Genomic DNA, 17,804 nt, shown 5'->3' on the forward strand with positions numbered 1-17,804 from the left:
CCACCTTGAGATATGAGTTCTAAGGTCTCAGTATAGTTACAACGGCTGCCCCGCCCTTCAAACCGAAACGCATTACTGCTTCACGGCAGAAATAGGCAGAGTGGTGATACCTACTCGTAAACTCACAAGGTTTTGTTCTTGCTTCGCTCATCACTGCAAGCAACCCTACGCTAGGCAAAAACTATATTTATGAAACCCTATATTAATAAAATAAAACAAATAGTTTAAAATCACAAAATGTTACTTCTTCATTTGGCGGGAATTCTATCTAGCCAGTGATATCGCGTCGTGGACCAACATTTTAAATATCTTTTTGTTATGAATGAAGAATTACTGGTGGCCTGAAGGCCTTATCAGTTTCACCAGGACAGGTAATCCGAATACCGGAACTTCTAGATATGTTTAGACAAGCTATATACGAACTTCCACAAACAATGAACTCTGTAGAGTCTATATTTTTTGTATTTTTGGAACGAAGTTCCTTATGGGACTTTTTTTAGCGGACTTTTTGAAGGATCCCGAGAAGTTACGTCCAGCGGCTCTGTTTCATTTTCCCACATTTGTACACTCTCACAGATATTAAACAGTTAATAAACCACCATTATTACACATTTAAACCTGAAGAAACACTAAATAGACAAAATAAAACCAATCACACAACTTCACTCCTCGCGTTCCCGCCAAAGAGTCTATCCTCAGACTAATTCAGTTTTTTTCAAATACCCTCTATTCTACGTTACCTAGCGTTATACCAAAATTTTTTTATTGTTTATCTAGACCGATATAGAGGATTCAAATAAAACACATACATTTTCACATTATAATTTTTTTCATTAAAATTTTTATTATTAACTTCTCTTTTTGGGTCTCATATTATGTTTTTTTATTCCTTTACCCAGTTTCAGGAGAGGAGCGTTCTTCGATTTTCTCTTGTCCTTTTTCAATTCCCCGGATTGTATTGCGTTTTTCATCACCTGTAATTTTTTTAATTATAGAAACTTTTTACTGGTGGTAGGACCTCTTGTGAGCCCGCGCGGGTGGGTACCACCACCCTGCCTATTTCTGCCGTGAAGCAGTAATGCGTTTCGGTTTGAAGGGTGGGGCAGCCGTTGTAACTATACTTGAGACCTTAGAACTTATAACTCAAGGTGGGTGGCGCATTTGCGTGATGTCTACGGGCTCCAGTAACCACTTAACACCAGGTGGGCTGTGAGCTCGTCCACTCATCTAAGCAATATAAAAAATAAAAATAAACTTTCTTCAATCTACTGTATATACGTTAGGACTCAAATAACAATGTTTAATTCGTTTTTGGACACGTTAATGAAATAATCAAGTCTATTGTCTGATATTTGAATATTTTTTTTATTGCTTGGATGGGTGGACGCGCTCACTGCCCACCAGATCTTAAGTGGTTACCGGAGCCCATAGACATCTACAGTGTAAATGCCGTCATCCACCTTGAGACATGAGTTGTAAGGTTTCACTTTTAACATTAATATTCATTCATTCAAGAAGCATTAATATTTATATTTTTTTAAATTGAATCGCTATATAAATTACTGAATTATTATTAATATGAATTATTGAATTGAATTGAATTGAATTATAATAATTAATATTAATATGAATTATTAAATATAAATACTGAATTATTTTGGCCTCAAATGACGCCATAACAAAGTTGCAATTATACAGACTTGACTTTATTTTTATTGCTTTGATAGGTGGACAAGCTCACAGTCCTGGTGTTAAGTGGTTACTGGAACCCATAGACATCTGCAATGTAAATGCGCCACCTACATTGAGATATAAGTTCTAAGGTCTCAAGTATAGTTACAACGACTGCTTCGCTCTTCAAACCGAAACGCATTACTGCTTCACGGCAGAAATAGGCGGGGTGGTGGTACCTACCCGTGCGGACTCACAAGAGGTCCTACCACCAGTAATTACGCAAATTATAATTTTGCGAGTTTGATTTTTATTACACGATGTTATTCCTTCACCGTGGAAGTCAATCGTGAACATTTGTCAAGTACGTATTTCATTAGAAAAATCGGTACCCGCCTGCGGGATTCGAACATCGGTGCATCGCTAGATACGAATGCACCGGACGTCTTATCCTTTAGGCCACGAAGACTTCAAAACGTGAAGATTGATTCAAAGATTGAAAGTAAAATAAATAATAGTTTAAAAAACTAACAAAATAAAATTTATAGAAAGCGTGGGGTGCTTTTCAGGATATTATCAAAATAATCCTTCTACTCATATCTGTTCATAAAATATTTATTTATAACTACTGATACCATGCACCACGCGCTTTTTTCTAAAATAAAATAATTTTTTCTTGCACTATTTTGAATTGAAATTTATTAAAATTTATTTTCTATTTTTTAGTTGGATTTTCTATAAAAGCGTATTTTGTTAGTTTTTTTTTAAGCTATTTTTAATTTTTTATTTGAATTCCGATTTTTCCAATATTTGTTTTTTAATATTGAATTGTCATCGGTCCTCAATAAGTATACCAAATTTCGAGTTAATCCGACGTTTTCATGTTTAAAGATTCCGTTACAAACATACTTACGTCTGAAGCTAATAAAAGCGTAGTAAAAAAAACGGACCTGCAATGCGTTCTCTTGGGGCATCTCCAACGCAGCAGGGTCGTTCAGGGTTGGATACTTGAAGGAGAAGCCTCGCGGGAACAGCGGCCTCGCCATCGCGGTCTCCAGCTGACGCTTCTTGGCTCGTAGCGTCCTCTCGATAGACGGGTCTATCTGTTTCACTGGCCTGAAGGTTTCGTTAAGGAAGGCCACAGGACATCAGATACAGTTTAACGAAACCCATGAATATCAATGAAGTGTTTTCGAAGTGAAACTTCTAACGCGACTTCCAAAAAGGTTGCGTTAAACGTTCAACGCTACTGGGGAGGGGGGATAGAAAGAGACAGAGCGAGAGTAAGTGTTGCACGCTTGTTCCAACGACAACAGCACTTTGGAAGCGTGCCTGTAATCCTGGTAAACAATTCGATTTTTGAAGTGAAACTTCTAATGCGACTTCCAACAAGGTTGCGTTAAACGTTCAACGCTCCTGGGAAGGGGGGATAGAAAGAGACAGAGCGAGAGTGAATGCGCATAGTATACGTGGTACAGGCCAGCGCGAGTGTTAGCACCGAGTAGCGTCCAATATTTTAATGAAGAATATACAAAAAAAACTATCTATAATTTAAAATATATATAATATCAATATTCGAGATGTCGCATTCTTATACACAGCATTCCCTATTACAAGAGTAAACTAATTTAAGGATGAAAAATGAAGAAAATTACAATACATCGAAAAAGAAGTTTCACTTCATTCACGTGCACCAAGTTGCACGCGCACCGTTTTTTTTTTTAGAATTTCCACACGAGGCTCTTTTTCAACCCGTGTCTACCCAAACAGCTGTATAATTATCCCGCACGGACCCGAGGGATGCAATTTCCCTGGGTCACCTTGGATAAAAACATCGTATGATATCTTGGAATACACTCAACAAAGGGCTTGTACACCAATATGTGGCAACATGGAGGTTGAGAGCCACTGCCTTAACTCAAACTGAAGTATATATCACAACAGTTGATTATTTTCCAAAGGATACGCGTCATCGTCGTCTACGATCATGTCCATTTCCTTGGCGGCCTTCTCCCTCCATCCAACGGACTGGGCCGCGCGGCGTTTCTTCAGCTCTAGAGCGTCAATGTCCCGGGCCAAGCCGACCAGCTCCTTGACCGGGGACAGGCTGTGAGACTGTACCGGGAACAGGGGCAGTTCCGTTTCTGGGAGACATAATTAATGGACTTCAAAAGAACCGAAATCGCTATTGGGATTTCAATGTGGTTTTGAGAGTATGAGTAGTACCACCGCTTCGGTAGAGAAAATATTTTTGGCGGTCCCTATATAGGAATAAAAAAAAAGAAAAAAAAAACAAGGGTCACGACCCACTTTTTTACGTCACGACGATGATCAAGATTCAATTTTTTTTATTTATTTATTTAATATATTTTGTACACACAGCTGTTAGAAAAGACACGTCAATAAGGATACAGAGTACAAGGGCACTACTTTGTCAATTTACAATTGTCAATTTACACGAGGGAACAAGCTGATGACCCCTGGTCTTTTTTTGTTTTTTTTTTATTGCTTAGATGGGTGGACGAGCTCACAGCCCACCAGGTTTTAAGTGATTACTGGAGGCCATTGACACCTACAACGTAAACGCCGCCACCCAGCTTGAGATATAAGTTTTAAGGTCTCAGTATAGTTACAATGGCTGCCCCATCCTTCAAACCGAAACGCATTACTGCTTCACGGCAGAAGTAGGCAGGGTGGTGGTACCTACCCGTGCGGGTTCACAAGAGGTCCTACCATAAATAAAATAGACCACTAATAATATTAAATATCTCGTCGAGTAAATGACTTCCAGTAATGATATGTGTGCAGTGTGAGGGAGCTTACTCTTGTTCAAGGTCTGACAGAGCTTCGCGTAGAGGAACGCCTCGGAGGGCTCCATCATCAGTATGGTGAGGCCCTCCTTGCTGGCGCGGGCGGTGCGGCCGCTCCGGTGCACGTAGCTCTCCGCCGTCCTGGGCACCTGGTAGTGCACCACGTGGTCCACGTCCGGGATGTCGAGCCCGCGGGCAGCTACATCCGTGGCTATCAGCACACCGTGTTTGTCGTCACGGAACCTACACAAAAACAAAAGGTTCACATCAAATAAAATCAAATCACATCAAAAAAAATTTATTCAACACTAGCTGACCCGGCAGACTTCGTAGTGCCTCAATCGATAAATAAAAGACCTAAGCTTTTGTATAAAATAAACTTTAATGAAACAAAAGGAATCATTCCGACGGGGGACAAGTCAAAGGAAAACATAAAATTGTTATTTTTATTTAATTCCGAGCATTTTCATATTTATCTAATCTTTTAAACCTTCTCTGGACTTCCACAAATAATTCAAGACCAAAATTAGCCAAATCGGTCCAGCCGTTCTCGAGTTTTAGCGAGATAACGAACAGCAATTCATTTTTATATATATAGATAGATAGATAGATAGATAGATAAATGAAAGTACCCACTTGTTGAACGTCAAAAAGAACTACTCCCAATTCACAAAAAACTAGCCTCCGTCCTGAGAAGAACTGGCAAGAAACTCAGCGGGCATGTCTTTTTTTTTTAAATATAAGATTTTTTTTAATATTCATTTTAACAATGACTATTATAACGTAACAATTATTGCAATATTGAAATGCCCGGAGCGAGCAACTCATTCCCACTTTGTGCAAACTTCTTTACTGGTGGTAGGACCTCTTGTGAGTCCGCACGGGTAGGTACCACCGCCCTGCCTATTTCTGCTGTGAAGCAGTAATGCGTTTCGGTTTGAAGGGCAGCCGTTGTAACTATACTGAGACCTTGGAACTTACATATAAAGGTGGGTGGCGCATTTACGTTGTAGATGTCCATGGGCTCCAGTAACCACTTAACACCCGGTGGGCCGTCCACCCATCTAAGCAATAAAAAAATGTATATAAACGTATATGAGTCTCTGTTCCTATCTCTCTCTATCAGCCCACAGACGTCCTCTGCTGAACAGAGGCGTCCCCCAAACCTCGTCACAAAGACCGGTCCTGGATCCCCGTAAACCTCAATAGATCCTGTTCCTCTTAGTACTGGGGACTTGGTCCCGACGGCTTACCTCTCCAAGTTCTTCAGGCGTTGCCTCTGCTGCATATTCGCGTGTAAGGGCAGGGGGTGGCATTTCAGAATGCCGAATAACTGCGCTAACCTGTAACGAACATACGTCATCTAGATTTAGTATTTGCATATAATAGGTTGGGGAAAGAAAGAAAGAAAGAAAGAAAGAAAGAAAGAAAGAAAGAAATCATTTATTCGCCGAGCATAGTGAAAATGAGTTATTACATAAGTTAAAAGCAGCGTGTATGCTTTGTCATTATTTGACATGCGAATTTTAGTGCAGTGCAAGATATTATAATATTACTAGCTGACCCGGCAAACGTTGTTTTGCCATATATAAGATTTCTAGGGAATTTCTAGTGTAGAAAAAAAAACTAACTTATTGTAAGTGTGTAAGGATGTGGTAAATGAGTGAAAGAGGTATGTAGCGCTGTGAACGATGAGGGAATATATAATAAAAATAACAAAACCTCATTCAACCACATAATACCTCACTAAAACAAAAAAAAATGTCCAAATAAAAAAAAATATGTTAGGGGTGGACAACCCTAATGACTTAGGGGTATAAAAAATAGATAGTAGCCGATTCTCAGGCTTACTGAATATGCATAAAAAATTTCATGAGAATCGGTCAAGCGGTTTCGGAGGAGTATGGGAACGAACATTGTGACACGAGAATTTTATATATTAGATATAATTTACCATTCATTCATCCATAATTCAACTAATAATTAAAAAATCCATTTATTTTCAATGTCGTCCCTAAGAAAACCATTTATGTGATTATAATTTTCACTTATAAGATTAACTTTTAGTTTTTTCTTAAAATGAAAATCGTCTAAGTCTCTTAATTTCTTTGGTAGTTTATTAAATATCCTAACGCTCATACCGAGTATACCTACTATTATTCTTTAATGTAGTTTTGTATTTTGGAAAACATAGTTTATCGTCGCGTCGATTTCTGTTTGCCACATCAGACATCTTCGTGAAAAAGTTTATTCGCATTTTTTAAAGATAATTCACAACTTTTATTTAATTTAATTTACGTCGTAACTACTGATATGCCGACCTTACTCCACTTTTTCAAACATGGCATCCATTTTATCCGTAATAGGGCGACCAGAGCGACGTGCATCTTTGACATCAAAATTTCCGGATTGAAAACGCTTAAACCAAATTTGTGCTACTCTCACAGACACTGCACTAGGTCCATAAAGATCTCAAATTTTTTTCGCGGCTTGCATTGCTTTTTTACCTTTTTTGTAGTAAAATTTTAAAATGTATCGAATTTCTTCATTAGATTCACTCATCTTGACAGTACGAAAAATAAATAAAAATCACACATTTTCCTAATTTGAATTTGGAATTATCTTCTTTAAAATTTAAACTTTTAATGATACCAAAACCAGCCAGATACAAATAGTATAGCCAAAGAGATTTTATTACAAGTTCATACATGCTATAATGCGAAAAGACTTTTTTCCCAACCTACTATAAACAACAACAACAAAATTGAACAAACAACAACAAATCTAAGACAATGTTCACCGGTGAATTAAAGTTGGAATCCGGGGTATCGCTTACTACCGAGTACCTACCGAGCACTACCGAGTTACGGACCTCGGTCTCGTGTCTCGAGACGGATGCGGCAGCCATGATGTCCATGGGCTCCCGTAGCCATTGAGCAACAGATCATCGTGTGTTTCCAGAGATATTTTGTGCCACGTACCATCCGACTCTAGAATGACCTTCCCTTCTCAATGCTTACGAGCGCTATGATACGCCCTCACCAAATGGGGTTTGCGGAGTTTTATTTTTATTTTTTATTGCTTAGATGGATGGACGAGCTCACAGCCCACCTGGTGTTAAGTGGTTACTGGTGCCCATAGAAATCTACAACGTAAATGCGCCACCCACCTCGAGGTATAAGTTCTAAGGTCTTAGTATAGTTACAACGGCTACCCCACCCTTCAAACCGAAACGCATTACTGCTTCACGGCAGAAATAGGCAGGGCGGTGGTACCCACCCGCGCGGACTCACAAGTGGTCCTACCACCAGTAATTACGCAAATTATAATTTTGCGGGTTTGATTTTTATTACACGATGTTATTCCTTCACCGTGGAAGTCAATCGTGAACATTTGTTGAGTACGTATTTCATTAGAAAAATCGGTACCCGCCTGCGGGATTCGAACACCGGTGCATCGCTACATACGAATGCACCGGACGTCTTATCCTTTAGGCCACGAAGACTTCATTCTCAGTGATAGAGCTGCTGATCAGTATTTTCAAGTGGGCCGTATACGCGTCTGCCTACAAGGGCGTGAAAACTTAAAAAGGACTTTTTGGCGGGAACGCGAGGAGTGAAGTTGTGTGATTTGTTTTATTTTGTGTATTTAGTGTTTCTTCAGGTTTAAATGTGTAATAACGGTGGTTTATTAACTGTTTAATATCTGTGAAAGTGCACAAATGTGGGAAAATGAAACAAAGCCGCTGGACATATCTTCTCGGGATCCTCCAAAAAGTCCACTGAAAAAATCTCAGTAAATGACCACCTTTACTGAGATTATATTTCATCCCATATCACCTCATTTCATTTAATTTCATCCCAGTTGATTAATGTTTCAAATTAATCATCTTCATTTCATTTCATTTCACTCCATATTATCATTTTTCATAAAAATAGGAAAATACATTATAATAAGATATGACTTAAAGGACTTACTTAACAGGTCATACAATCACTTTAAAAAAAAAATGAAAAAAAAATGGCCTTGGTCTAATTCACCTCTGGACGCATCCGATGGAGTTGCAGAACACGATCGTCCTGCCGGGGTGCCTCTTCAGCACGTAGTACAGATACGCATCCTTGTGCTGCACGGAGCACGTGATCCTGCTCTCCGTCAGGGTCTCTGCAGCACCTGTCCCAAGACCATAAGCTGCTTTACTGGTTTCCAGTTCCGTGGTGTCCGACCACGTCTAGTTTAGGGCACGTGGACCACACGATCCCGCAACTAACTCGACGAGAAGACGGTAGTAGTGCAAGAAAAGAATGTTGATCAGTAGACGGTTTTTTTCAACACTGGGGCCTCAAAGCCTTTCCAATTTCACCGGGGCGGCTGTTTTGCTGATTACTTTTCACATTTTCGCAGTGTTTCAGGGTGTTTCGCGAGCACTATGACATGTTCGTCTTCAAACGAGACTTGTGGAGAGTATTTAACGGTAGGCAGCGGCTTGGCTCTGCCCCTGGCATTGCTGAAGTCCTTGAGCAACGGTAACCACTCACCATTAGGTGGGCCGCATGCCCGTCTGCCTACGCAGGCAATATTAAAAAAACCTTGAACTGTTTAAGTTCAAGGAATGCGTTTACCAGGGTCCCTATACGTGCCCCCAGTGCTAAAGCTGCAGGCGTCTAATGACAGTGTCAGTGGGTCGGAAAAATCCTTTTTTTTCCTACCTTAACTGATAGCCTTGAGAGGCTATTTCAACGTAACCTTAACTAGTAGGTGAGCTCACGGGGCTCAAACCTGACGACGTTGCTAACACGGACCCTAGCAAGAGCCGTGCTTCGCAGAATCTACCACCGGATCGGAAACGCGACCCACTGAGAAGATCCGGCGAGAAACTCAGTGGGCCAGTCTACAGTAGGCGCGCGAATTCATGTCCATCCTGAAGAATGCAGTAGTGCTGTGACCTAATTAATTATGGTAATGTCGATAATAACTACCGATTTAGTCAACAGCTTTCAATTTGGTTTAATGTGTAATAACTTAAGGTAATTTTGCAAATTATGAAATAAAATAAATGTGATAAGTAATTACTTATTTATTTCTAATAGAGAAAAATATTTTTTAAATTCCAATTTTATATTCCACTATCAAATGAAAAGACAACTGACAGATCAGAGTCGGAAACAGTATGTATCTTTTTTCAGTAGGTTTTTTTCTATCTGAACTTGTTGGAAGCGGAGTAGTCATGGTTAAATAACACAATAGCGTTAGCGTAAATTTTCGATATCGATAAGCCGCGTCACAACCGTCAGGAGAACACTCGACGTCAGATAAATGGGGGAGGAGGGTGAAGGCGGGGCGAGCTGTCCCCCGCGCGTCGCCTCTGGCCCCGATGGACATGAACTCGCGCGCATACTGTACCTTGACGCTGCGGCACCAGCGGCGTCGGCTTACCCAGGTTTTGCGCGGTGATGTCGACCACCTTGGGGTCGGTCATGCCAATCATTTTGACCAATCTATTGATTTTCTGCTGCGATGTCATCTTGTCCACTTTCCTGTTTAATATCTTCCCTCGCTTTGTCACCTGTTATAGAGAAGGAATCGTAGTAAAAAAAATTACACACCCTTAACTGTCACGTAACTTTAACAGTGTTTTTTTTATTGCTTAGATGAATGGACGGAGCTCACAGCCCACCTGGTGTGAAGTGGTCACTAGAGCCCATGGACATCTACAACGTAAATGCGCCACTCACCATGTGGTATAAGTTTTAGTGAGCTCACCTACTAGTTAAGGTTACGCTGACAGTCACCCAAGACTATCAGCTTAGGTAGAAAAAAAAAATGCCATTGAAGCTACTTCTCTCTTGACCTCTTGTGAGTCCACGTGGGTAGGTACCACCATCCCGCCTATTTCTGCCGTGAAGCAGTACTGCGTTTCGGTTTGAAGGGTGGAGCAGCCTTTGTAACTATACTTGAGACCTTAGAACTCATATCTCAAGGTGGGTGGAGCATTTGCGTTGTAGATGTCAAAAAAAAAAAAAGACTTCGATGACAAGCAGCATTGTATGACTGGTCCTCGATCTGGATTGATGGTGCCAGTTTCCATCAGGTGGACGGTTCATCTGATCATTGACTGCATCATACCTTCTTGCCCCGCATGTGCGCGGGCAGTTCGTGCACCATGGTCAGGGTTGCCGAGAAGACGAAGTTCTGCCTTGTACTGCGGCGGTCGTCGTCCGCGTTGAGCCTCTCCAGCAAGGGTTGCAGCTCCTCGAAGTGGCCCCTCTCTATCATGCGGTCGGTCTCGTCGATGGCCAGGAATCTGTTACGAGATTGAGAGTCAGTATATTAATAAACGAAGCAAAAAAGGTTAAATAGTATTTTCTCTGCAGTTTGTCAATCGATTTGGTTTTATTGCCAAATCTAACGAGAATCTTTACTGTTTTTAATCAACAAAACAGTTTGATTAGTGTGTGATTTTAATAATAAATGTATAATAAATATATCGACACTTGAAAGGCAAACGTGACTAAGCGACAATGCGTGAACTTTACATTAGACTAATTTAAAGTTGAAATTTATTTAAAATATACCTGAGAAATACCTGAATTTTTTTTTATTTTAACGAATCTAGCTGTAGGATTGAAATGATTTTAATAGACCTAGAAATATATATTTTTTGCGCATCGAATATGGTTATTGCCTATCATTTATGTACGAAGCAGTTATTGTCGCTTAGTCACGTTTGCCTTTCAAGCGTCGATATGTATAATTATTATAATTTAATAATAAATGTGATTATTAAGCGACGATATTTATGAAGTTTCATATTTATTTATTTATTACAAAAAGAGAACCAACAGCCAACTCAACATAATATATTAATATAACAATCATAGAAACAAAAAGTCAATTAAAAGTCCTCATTATTATTTTATGCGCGATTTCTTTTATGCTGTCCCTATCTTAGCGCCGATTAAAAACGAGCTTTACTGCACTCACTTGACGGTTGAAAGTTGTTGTAAATGTGGCTGCCCCTGGGACAGTAGCTCCCACAGTCTGCCCGGGGTGGCGACCACGATCTCTGGCCCTTTGCCGAGCACCCGTTCCTGCTTCACCGCGGCCAGACCTCCAACTATTGTCGCGATTCTTATACCTAAAATACAGTTATGAAGACTTTGAACTAGACTTTGACTTTGAGATATAGAAATTGAAATATATTAAACACATAAAAGATTTATGAGTTACATCCCAATGTGGTTTCTATTCTTAGTACTAATTATTTATTTGCCGCTGGTTAAAGCACTGCCTGGTTGATGTTGAAATTGTGAAGATGGATGGACATTGTGTAAAATCAATATATGTCTAGATGTGCGTAATAACTGGTGGTAGGACCTCGTGTGAGTCCGCACGGGTAGGTACCACCGCCCCGTTTATTTCTGCCCTGAAGCAGTAATGCGTTTCGGTTTGAAGGATGGGGCAGCCGTTGTAACTATACTTGAGACCTTAGAACTTATATCTTTTTTGGAGTTTACTCCTTTAGAATCGATTTACATATATAGGCCCGGGGTATGAAAATTATGGGGACCAAAATCGTACTAGCATGTCACACGAAATGCGTTATGCGCCTGATTGGCTCCTGATTGCGTGATGCGTGCGCGCGCCAATCAGGAGCCAACGCGCGGCCGCGTTATCGCAAGTGACGCCGGGCTGCTGCGCCGGCAGTCCGCCACAAAGCCTCGTACTGATCGCGCGTTTCTCTCATTATTGTATTTTCATATATTTGTTAGTCGTTTGTTTTGTGTCTCGTTAATTTGTTAATAATCTGTAGTGTATCGTGTTGTCGTAATATAGAACTATTTCTCGTATTGTTTCGTTTAATTTTTTATATCCAGTAAACTCCAGTCGTGCGTCGGAGCGGACACACACACTTTTTTTTTTTTTTTTTTTATTGCTTAGATGAGTGGACGAGCTCACAGCCCACCTGGTGTTAAGTGGTTACTGGGGCCCATAGACATCTACAACGTAAATGCGCCACCCACCTTGAGATATAAGTTGTAAGGTCTCAATTATAGTTACAACGGCTGCCCCACCCTTCAAACCGAAACGCATTACTGCTTCACGGCAGAAATAGGCGGGGCGGTGGTACCTACCCGTGCGGACTCACAAGAGGTCCTACCACCAGTAATTACGCAAATTATAATTTTGCGGGTTTGATTTTTATTGCACGATGTTATTCCTTCACCGTGGAAATCAATCATGAACATTTGTTGAGTACGTATTTCATTAGAAAAATTGGTACCCGCCTGCGGGATTCGAACACCGGTGCATCGCTCAACACGAATGCACCGGACGTCTTATCCGTTAGGCCACGACGACTTATATCTCAAGGTAGGTGACGCATTTACGTTGTAGATGTCTAAGGGCTCCAATAACCACTTAACACCAGGTGAGCTGTGAGCTCATCCACCCATTTAAGCAATAAAAAAAATAAAAAAGATGTAGTGTGAAATGATTTTCCTTCAGGAAAACTCAGATCTTTATCGGAATACGATGACACCCGAACTGTCAATGAATGATCGTATTAAATGAGTGAAATTTTCTTATCCATTAATAAAGAGTTTTATTCTTTAGTGTAAAATGTCAAAATGAATAATGTCATTTTATAATATAGAGATGTTACAACCATAACAATTATCAATTGAGTTGTTGCTATTTTTTAATTTGCTATTTTCCGATATGAAGTATGGGTAAATATTAAATATAATTCCTTGAACTGGATTTTTTAACAGTTTTCGAGGTTTCGGCATCGCCTTACAACTTTTTATATGTAATCTGAGAATATGATTAAAACTATAGCGAATATTCGAATTGCGTATTATCCACTCTATATACATATATACTAATATATAAATCTACAGTGGTTTTTACGGATACTCCGTTATAACTACTGAACCATGCATCCGATTGACTTGAAACTTGGTATCCATGTAGAAAATACATGTACTTAATGGATAGACTAATATTTATATGAGTGTTGGACTCCCTAATAATAATGACAATAAATAAAATGTTAATTTTAAATGCCCGAGTACGGCTAGTATAAATATATTGGTCTGCTGATGCGACTTACCCCTACGGTTCTATGATGGGTACTGAAGCAATTTCAGTAAGGAACGATAAATACGAACTTTTCCGCGAAATTACGAAGGAAAATATTTTCTCACTATATCCATATAACGGTGCACAATCTAATTTCCTAATGAGAAACGCGCCCTCTTGGTTTTTTACGGTGGGAAATCCAGTTTGCGGATAGCCAGCCGGTGTGGGATCAGGCCAAGTTATGTCGGACCACCTCTCCCGACGGCAGATCCCCGCCCGAAAAGGAACCCGGGTCAGGATAGATAAGGGTATTGCTTTCCAGAAGACGGCAGCGAGTCTACGGGACCACCATCGGGTAATGGATCCTCCATATTTCCTTCTAATAAACTAACCTGTGTACTTGGCTACAGCCATCAAATGCCTGCTGACCTGCATGGCCAGTTCTCTGGTCGGAGTTAGTATCAGTGCATATAAAGGTTTGCCGGTCCTGACCTCCATGTGAGGTGGCAATTTCACATCATCTACCACTTTGACTAGGCCCGTTCCTGTAAACAACAAGGTTGTGATGTTTTTGGAACGAAGTTCCTTATGGGACGATGGGGAGGAGTACCCTAACTGGGAAAAAACGTCCGTAACGTAAGACTTTTATTATTTATGTATAGTCTTAGTATGGCTATACAGTGTCTAATGTATAGTCTACGTGATGACGGTTATTATTATTATTATTCATATAAATAGCCGTTTCTTTGTATATTATTATTATTTATTTTTTATAAATCTTTTATATTGACTTACCTTGACTTTGTAACTTGTCATCCTCACCATCCCCAACATCCATTTCATGACCATCAGTGGAATCCACATCACTAGCATTAACATCCAATCCTTCATCACTCTCATTACTATCTAATTGGTTTCCATAATCACTTAATTCTTCATTTTTATCATTATCAGACTGATCATTTTCAGAAGATTCCAAATCATCCTCAGACTGTTCATTGTCATCACTTTCATCTTTCAAATCATCTGAATCTAGCATATCAGATAGGTGAACATAGTTCTCACCATCTGAATCATTACCTTCATCAGAGTCATTCCTTTTTTTGATTGGAATTTCATATTCTTCTAAATAATCTTCTGCAGCTTTATATCTTTTCTTTTCTTTATCTTTCATTTTATCAGTTGATTCTGAACTACCATAACCTTCTTCAGAATCTTTATTACTAGTGTTATCTTTTTTAATTTGCACCTTGTTTTTACTGATTTTGTTACTCTTTTTCAATTCTTTCTCTTCTGGTTTCTTTTTGGCAGATGTCTTTTTGTATTGTATGTCATAAACATCTAAGCCTTTCTGATCAGCTTTTTCTTTTAGGTCTAGAATTCCTGATAATATAGGTAGACCGAAAGCTAAAGTTTTACCACTACCTGTCTCGGCCGCTCCAAGAATATCTCTTCGTCCTGTAAATATTTTTTTATATGCATTTAGTAGAGGGCCAAAAAAAAAAAAAAAACCAAAATATATTTTTATTGGAAGAAACCATAGGCCAGACCTAAAGTACTTTGAGCCAAGTATTTACTAAATAAATCATATCAAGGGTTGAAAGTTTAAGATTTGGAAAAAACATCATAACCAAAAAACTTCTTTCGCTAATTGAATGGAGTTAACTTCATTAAAGTTCAATTAAAAACATCAAATTCTTAATACTACTTTTTTTTACTGGCGGTAGGACCTCTTGTGAGTCCGCACGGATAGGTACCACCGCCCTGCCTATTTCTGCCGTGAAGCAGTAATGCATTTCGGTTTGAAGAGAAGGGCAGTCGTCGTAACTATACTGAGACCTTAGAACTCATATCTCAAGGTGGGTGGTGCCATTTATGTTATAGATGTCTATGGGATCCGGTGACCACTTAACACCAAGTGGGCAGTGAGCTCGTCCACCCAACTACGCCAAAAAAAAATATACTAATACCATATATAACAAACTTTGAATTACAAAGAGAAATATTGCTTATTAAGCAAAATGCTGCTTTAAACAAATAGCCTTTGACCCCCCAATATCATTTAATGGGACTTTTTAATTTGTTTGCATCACCCTGTAAATCAAGAAACAACATCACTTTAAATATTTACCATGTATGGCTGCAGGTAATGACAGTTGCTGAATTTTTGTTGGTTGCTTAAAGCCCATTTCAGTCAGCGCTTTCATGATTGAATCTGGCAGCTGGAACTCGGCCCAAGCTAACATATCCTGAGGAGTAACGTCGGACTGTGAAGACGTAGCTTCCCCTAATTTATGTTTCTTTTTTTTAATATTCATTCCTTTTATTGGTTTCTTTCCTTTAATTTTTTGTTCATAGACATTGCTTGTTGCTATTTCATTACTTAGTGACGGAGTGGAGGTATTACAAGTTTCTACTATAAAACCATTACTTAATTTAAGTTTTTTTACTGGTTGTTGTGCTTTGGTGCTTTTTGCTTCTCTTTTTCTTTTATTTGCATTTTCTTTGTGCTGTAAAACAATCGAGGAGGTTAAAACATGTAACGAACTTACAATTATGAGACCTTGTAGATAGAAGTTTTTAGAAATACTTTTTTCGGCTTCTTGTTTTCCCTGTCCAGACCGTAAGAGGTGCATTCTTCAAGACCTACAAAACCTTGCAGCTTATCTGTGACGGAAGCTGGAAAGCCTTCTAGTGGAACAGTTTCCCACTTCAAATCTTTCAGCTTTTTACTCATTTTAGGAAATTATACGAATACTTAATAAGAACCGAGTACTATCCACACTAAACCAGAACACAAAATGTAAGGTAAATCATAACCTCTTCAAATAAACATGTTTTTGACATTGACAAACCAACAACTGTCGTTACGGTACCGTTTCCGGAATTCATAGCATAATTTCCATAGACCTATAATAATTTCATTAAGACTGTATAAAAACTTTTTTCGCTGCCATTTTAAGAAAGGAATAAAAAAAAGTTGGATCTTATGCTCTCTGGGAATCTCTCAAGTTAAAAATAAGTTTTATGATCGAGAAGTTTAATATAAGTTGATGTGAAACATCTATAGCCGCACGTAAAACCGATTTCTGGCGTGGCGACGCATGCCATGGCGACGCGTCGCCATGCGCAATCGACTGTGCGATTCTCTCCCACTCGATCCGGCGTTAAGCCATCTCTCTCGCTACACTGAGCTCGGATACCTATAGTCTATACTCCGTAGTGTATACAGTGTTGTTTACTAGAGTACACATAACCTGTGTTTTACTTGAAAACAAATTATTTTTTCGTAATATTTTATTTTATCATTATGACATATTTAGTTCCTATCACAATCTGTTCTTTTCTGCATATTACTTTTACAAAATAATGTCGATGTTTCACATCTGCCAGGCGTCCCGTGACGGCTCACATTTTTTTATATAAATATTTCTTTAAATATGTTATTTGAAAACTTCATATAAGCCTCAAGGAAGAGCCTCAGTGCAGGCGTCCCGTGACGGCTCACTTTTTTTTTTATTTATTTTGGATATATATATCTTTGTCCATTCGTCCGCCATAATTTTAGTGTATTATTTTTAACAAAGATTAAATGTATTAAAAATAAAGTGAACACAATTGTCTGTGGTCTAATTACTTTTTCTTCAACTGAATTTTTCCCTTTAAACAATAAAATCCTAACTTTTAAAACCGCCTGCTTGATAATAATTGGACTAAGGTAATGTTGCAACCAAACCACTGCCTCAAAATTTTCACCTAGACTTTTAGACTAGCTTTTTATGATGGACATTTTTGAGCTCTATATTGACTTTTATTGAAAGTAATAGAAATCAACGGTTTTTGGTAATATAATAAATTACAAATATCAAGCAGCAATACCTTTAGATTAATATATGTGTAGAAAACAGTACATATTCTATGGTTTTTACATTTAGTAACACAGTTTTGGGTTTCGTAAAATGTTGGTTGAAATTATTTTTTAGTCAAGATTTATTTTCTAAAATAAGTGAAAAGTGCTTGTTTTGTTTTATTAAATTGACACATTGACAATCATCTTTTATTCGTCGTGATTTGTTGATTCATAACAAATATTCAAAAATTGTTCTGTCAAAACCAGATGCCAATTTTTGAAAGAAAAAAAATAACACGCTGCCCCGCTGTCGTGCATAGACAAAAGGAGGGAGAGGAAGTTTGTGAGTGATCGATTTTGCGCCGGCCCTGTAAACTTTTCAACGGCAT

The 17,804-nt window shown here is 38.9% G+C and overlaps 1 protein-coding gene across 2 annotated transcripts; it reads right to left on the reverse strand.

The window, feature by feature from the left end:
- Nucleotides 1–810: 810 nt before the first annotated feature.
- On the reverse strand, nucleotides 811–17,642 carry LOC101741522 (ATP-dependent RNA helicase DDX24). 2 transcript variants are annotated; one of them, XM_062674423.1, is made up of 13 exons: nucleotides 17,445–17,642; nucleotides 15,697–16,075; nucleotides 14,361–15,023; nucleotides 13,958–14,110; nucleotides 11,466–11,619; nucleotides 10,608–10,785; nucleotides 9,918–10,047; nucleotides 8,522–8,654; nucleotides 5,735–5,824; nucleotides 4,495–4,724; nucleotides 3,638–3,815; nucleotides 2,622–2,787; nucleotides 811–974 (listed from the first exon to the last, which is right to left on the reverse strand). In XM_062674423.1, the coding sequence occupies exons 2-13, from the start codon at nucleotides 15,881–15,883 to the stop codon at nucleotides 849–851; spliced, it is 2,388 nt and encodes a 795-aa protein (XP_062530407.1). In that variant the 5' UTR covers nucleotides 15,884–16,075; nucleotides 17,445–17,642; the 3' UTR covers nucleotides 811–848. The 2 variants fall into 2 exon arrangements, with proteins under 2 accessions (XP_062530407.1, XP_037873847.1); XM_038017919.2 differs by lacking the exon at nucleotides 17,445–17,642 and adding an exon at nucleotides 16,156–16,779.
- Nucleotides 17,643–17,804: the final 162 nt, after the last annotated feature.

Source organism: Bombyx mori, chromosome 20, assembly GCF_030269925.1.
Source record: "Bombyx mori chromosome 20, ASM3026992v2".
Taxonomy (NCBI): Eukaryota; Metazoa; Arthropoda; class Insecta; order Lepidoptera; family Bombycidae; genus Bombyx; species Bombyx mori.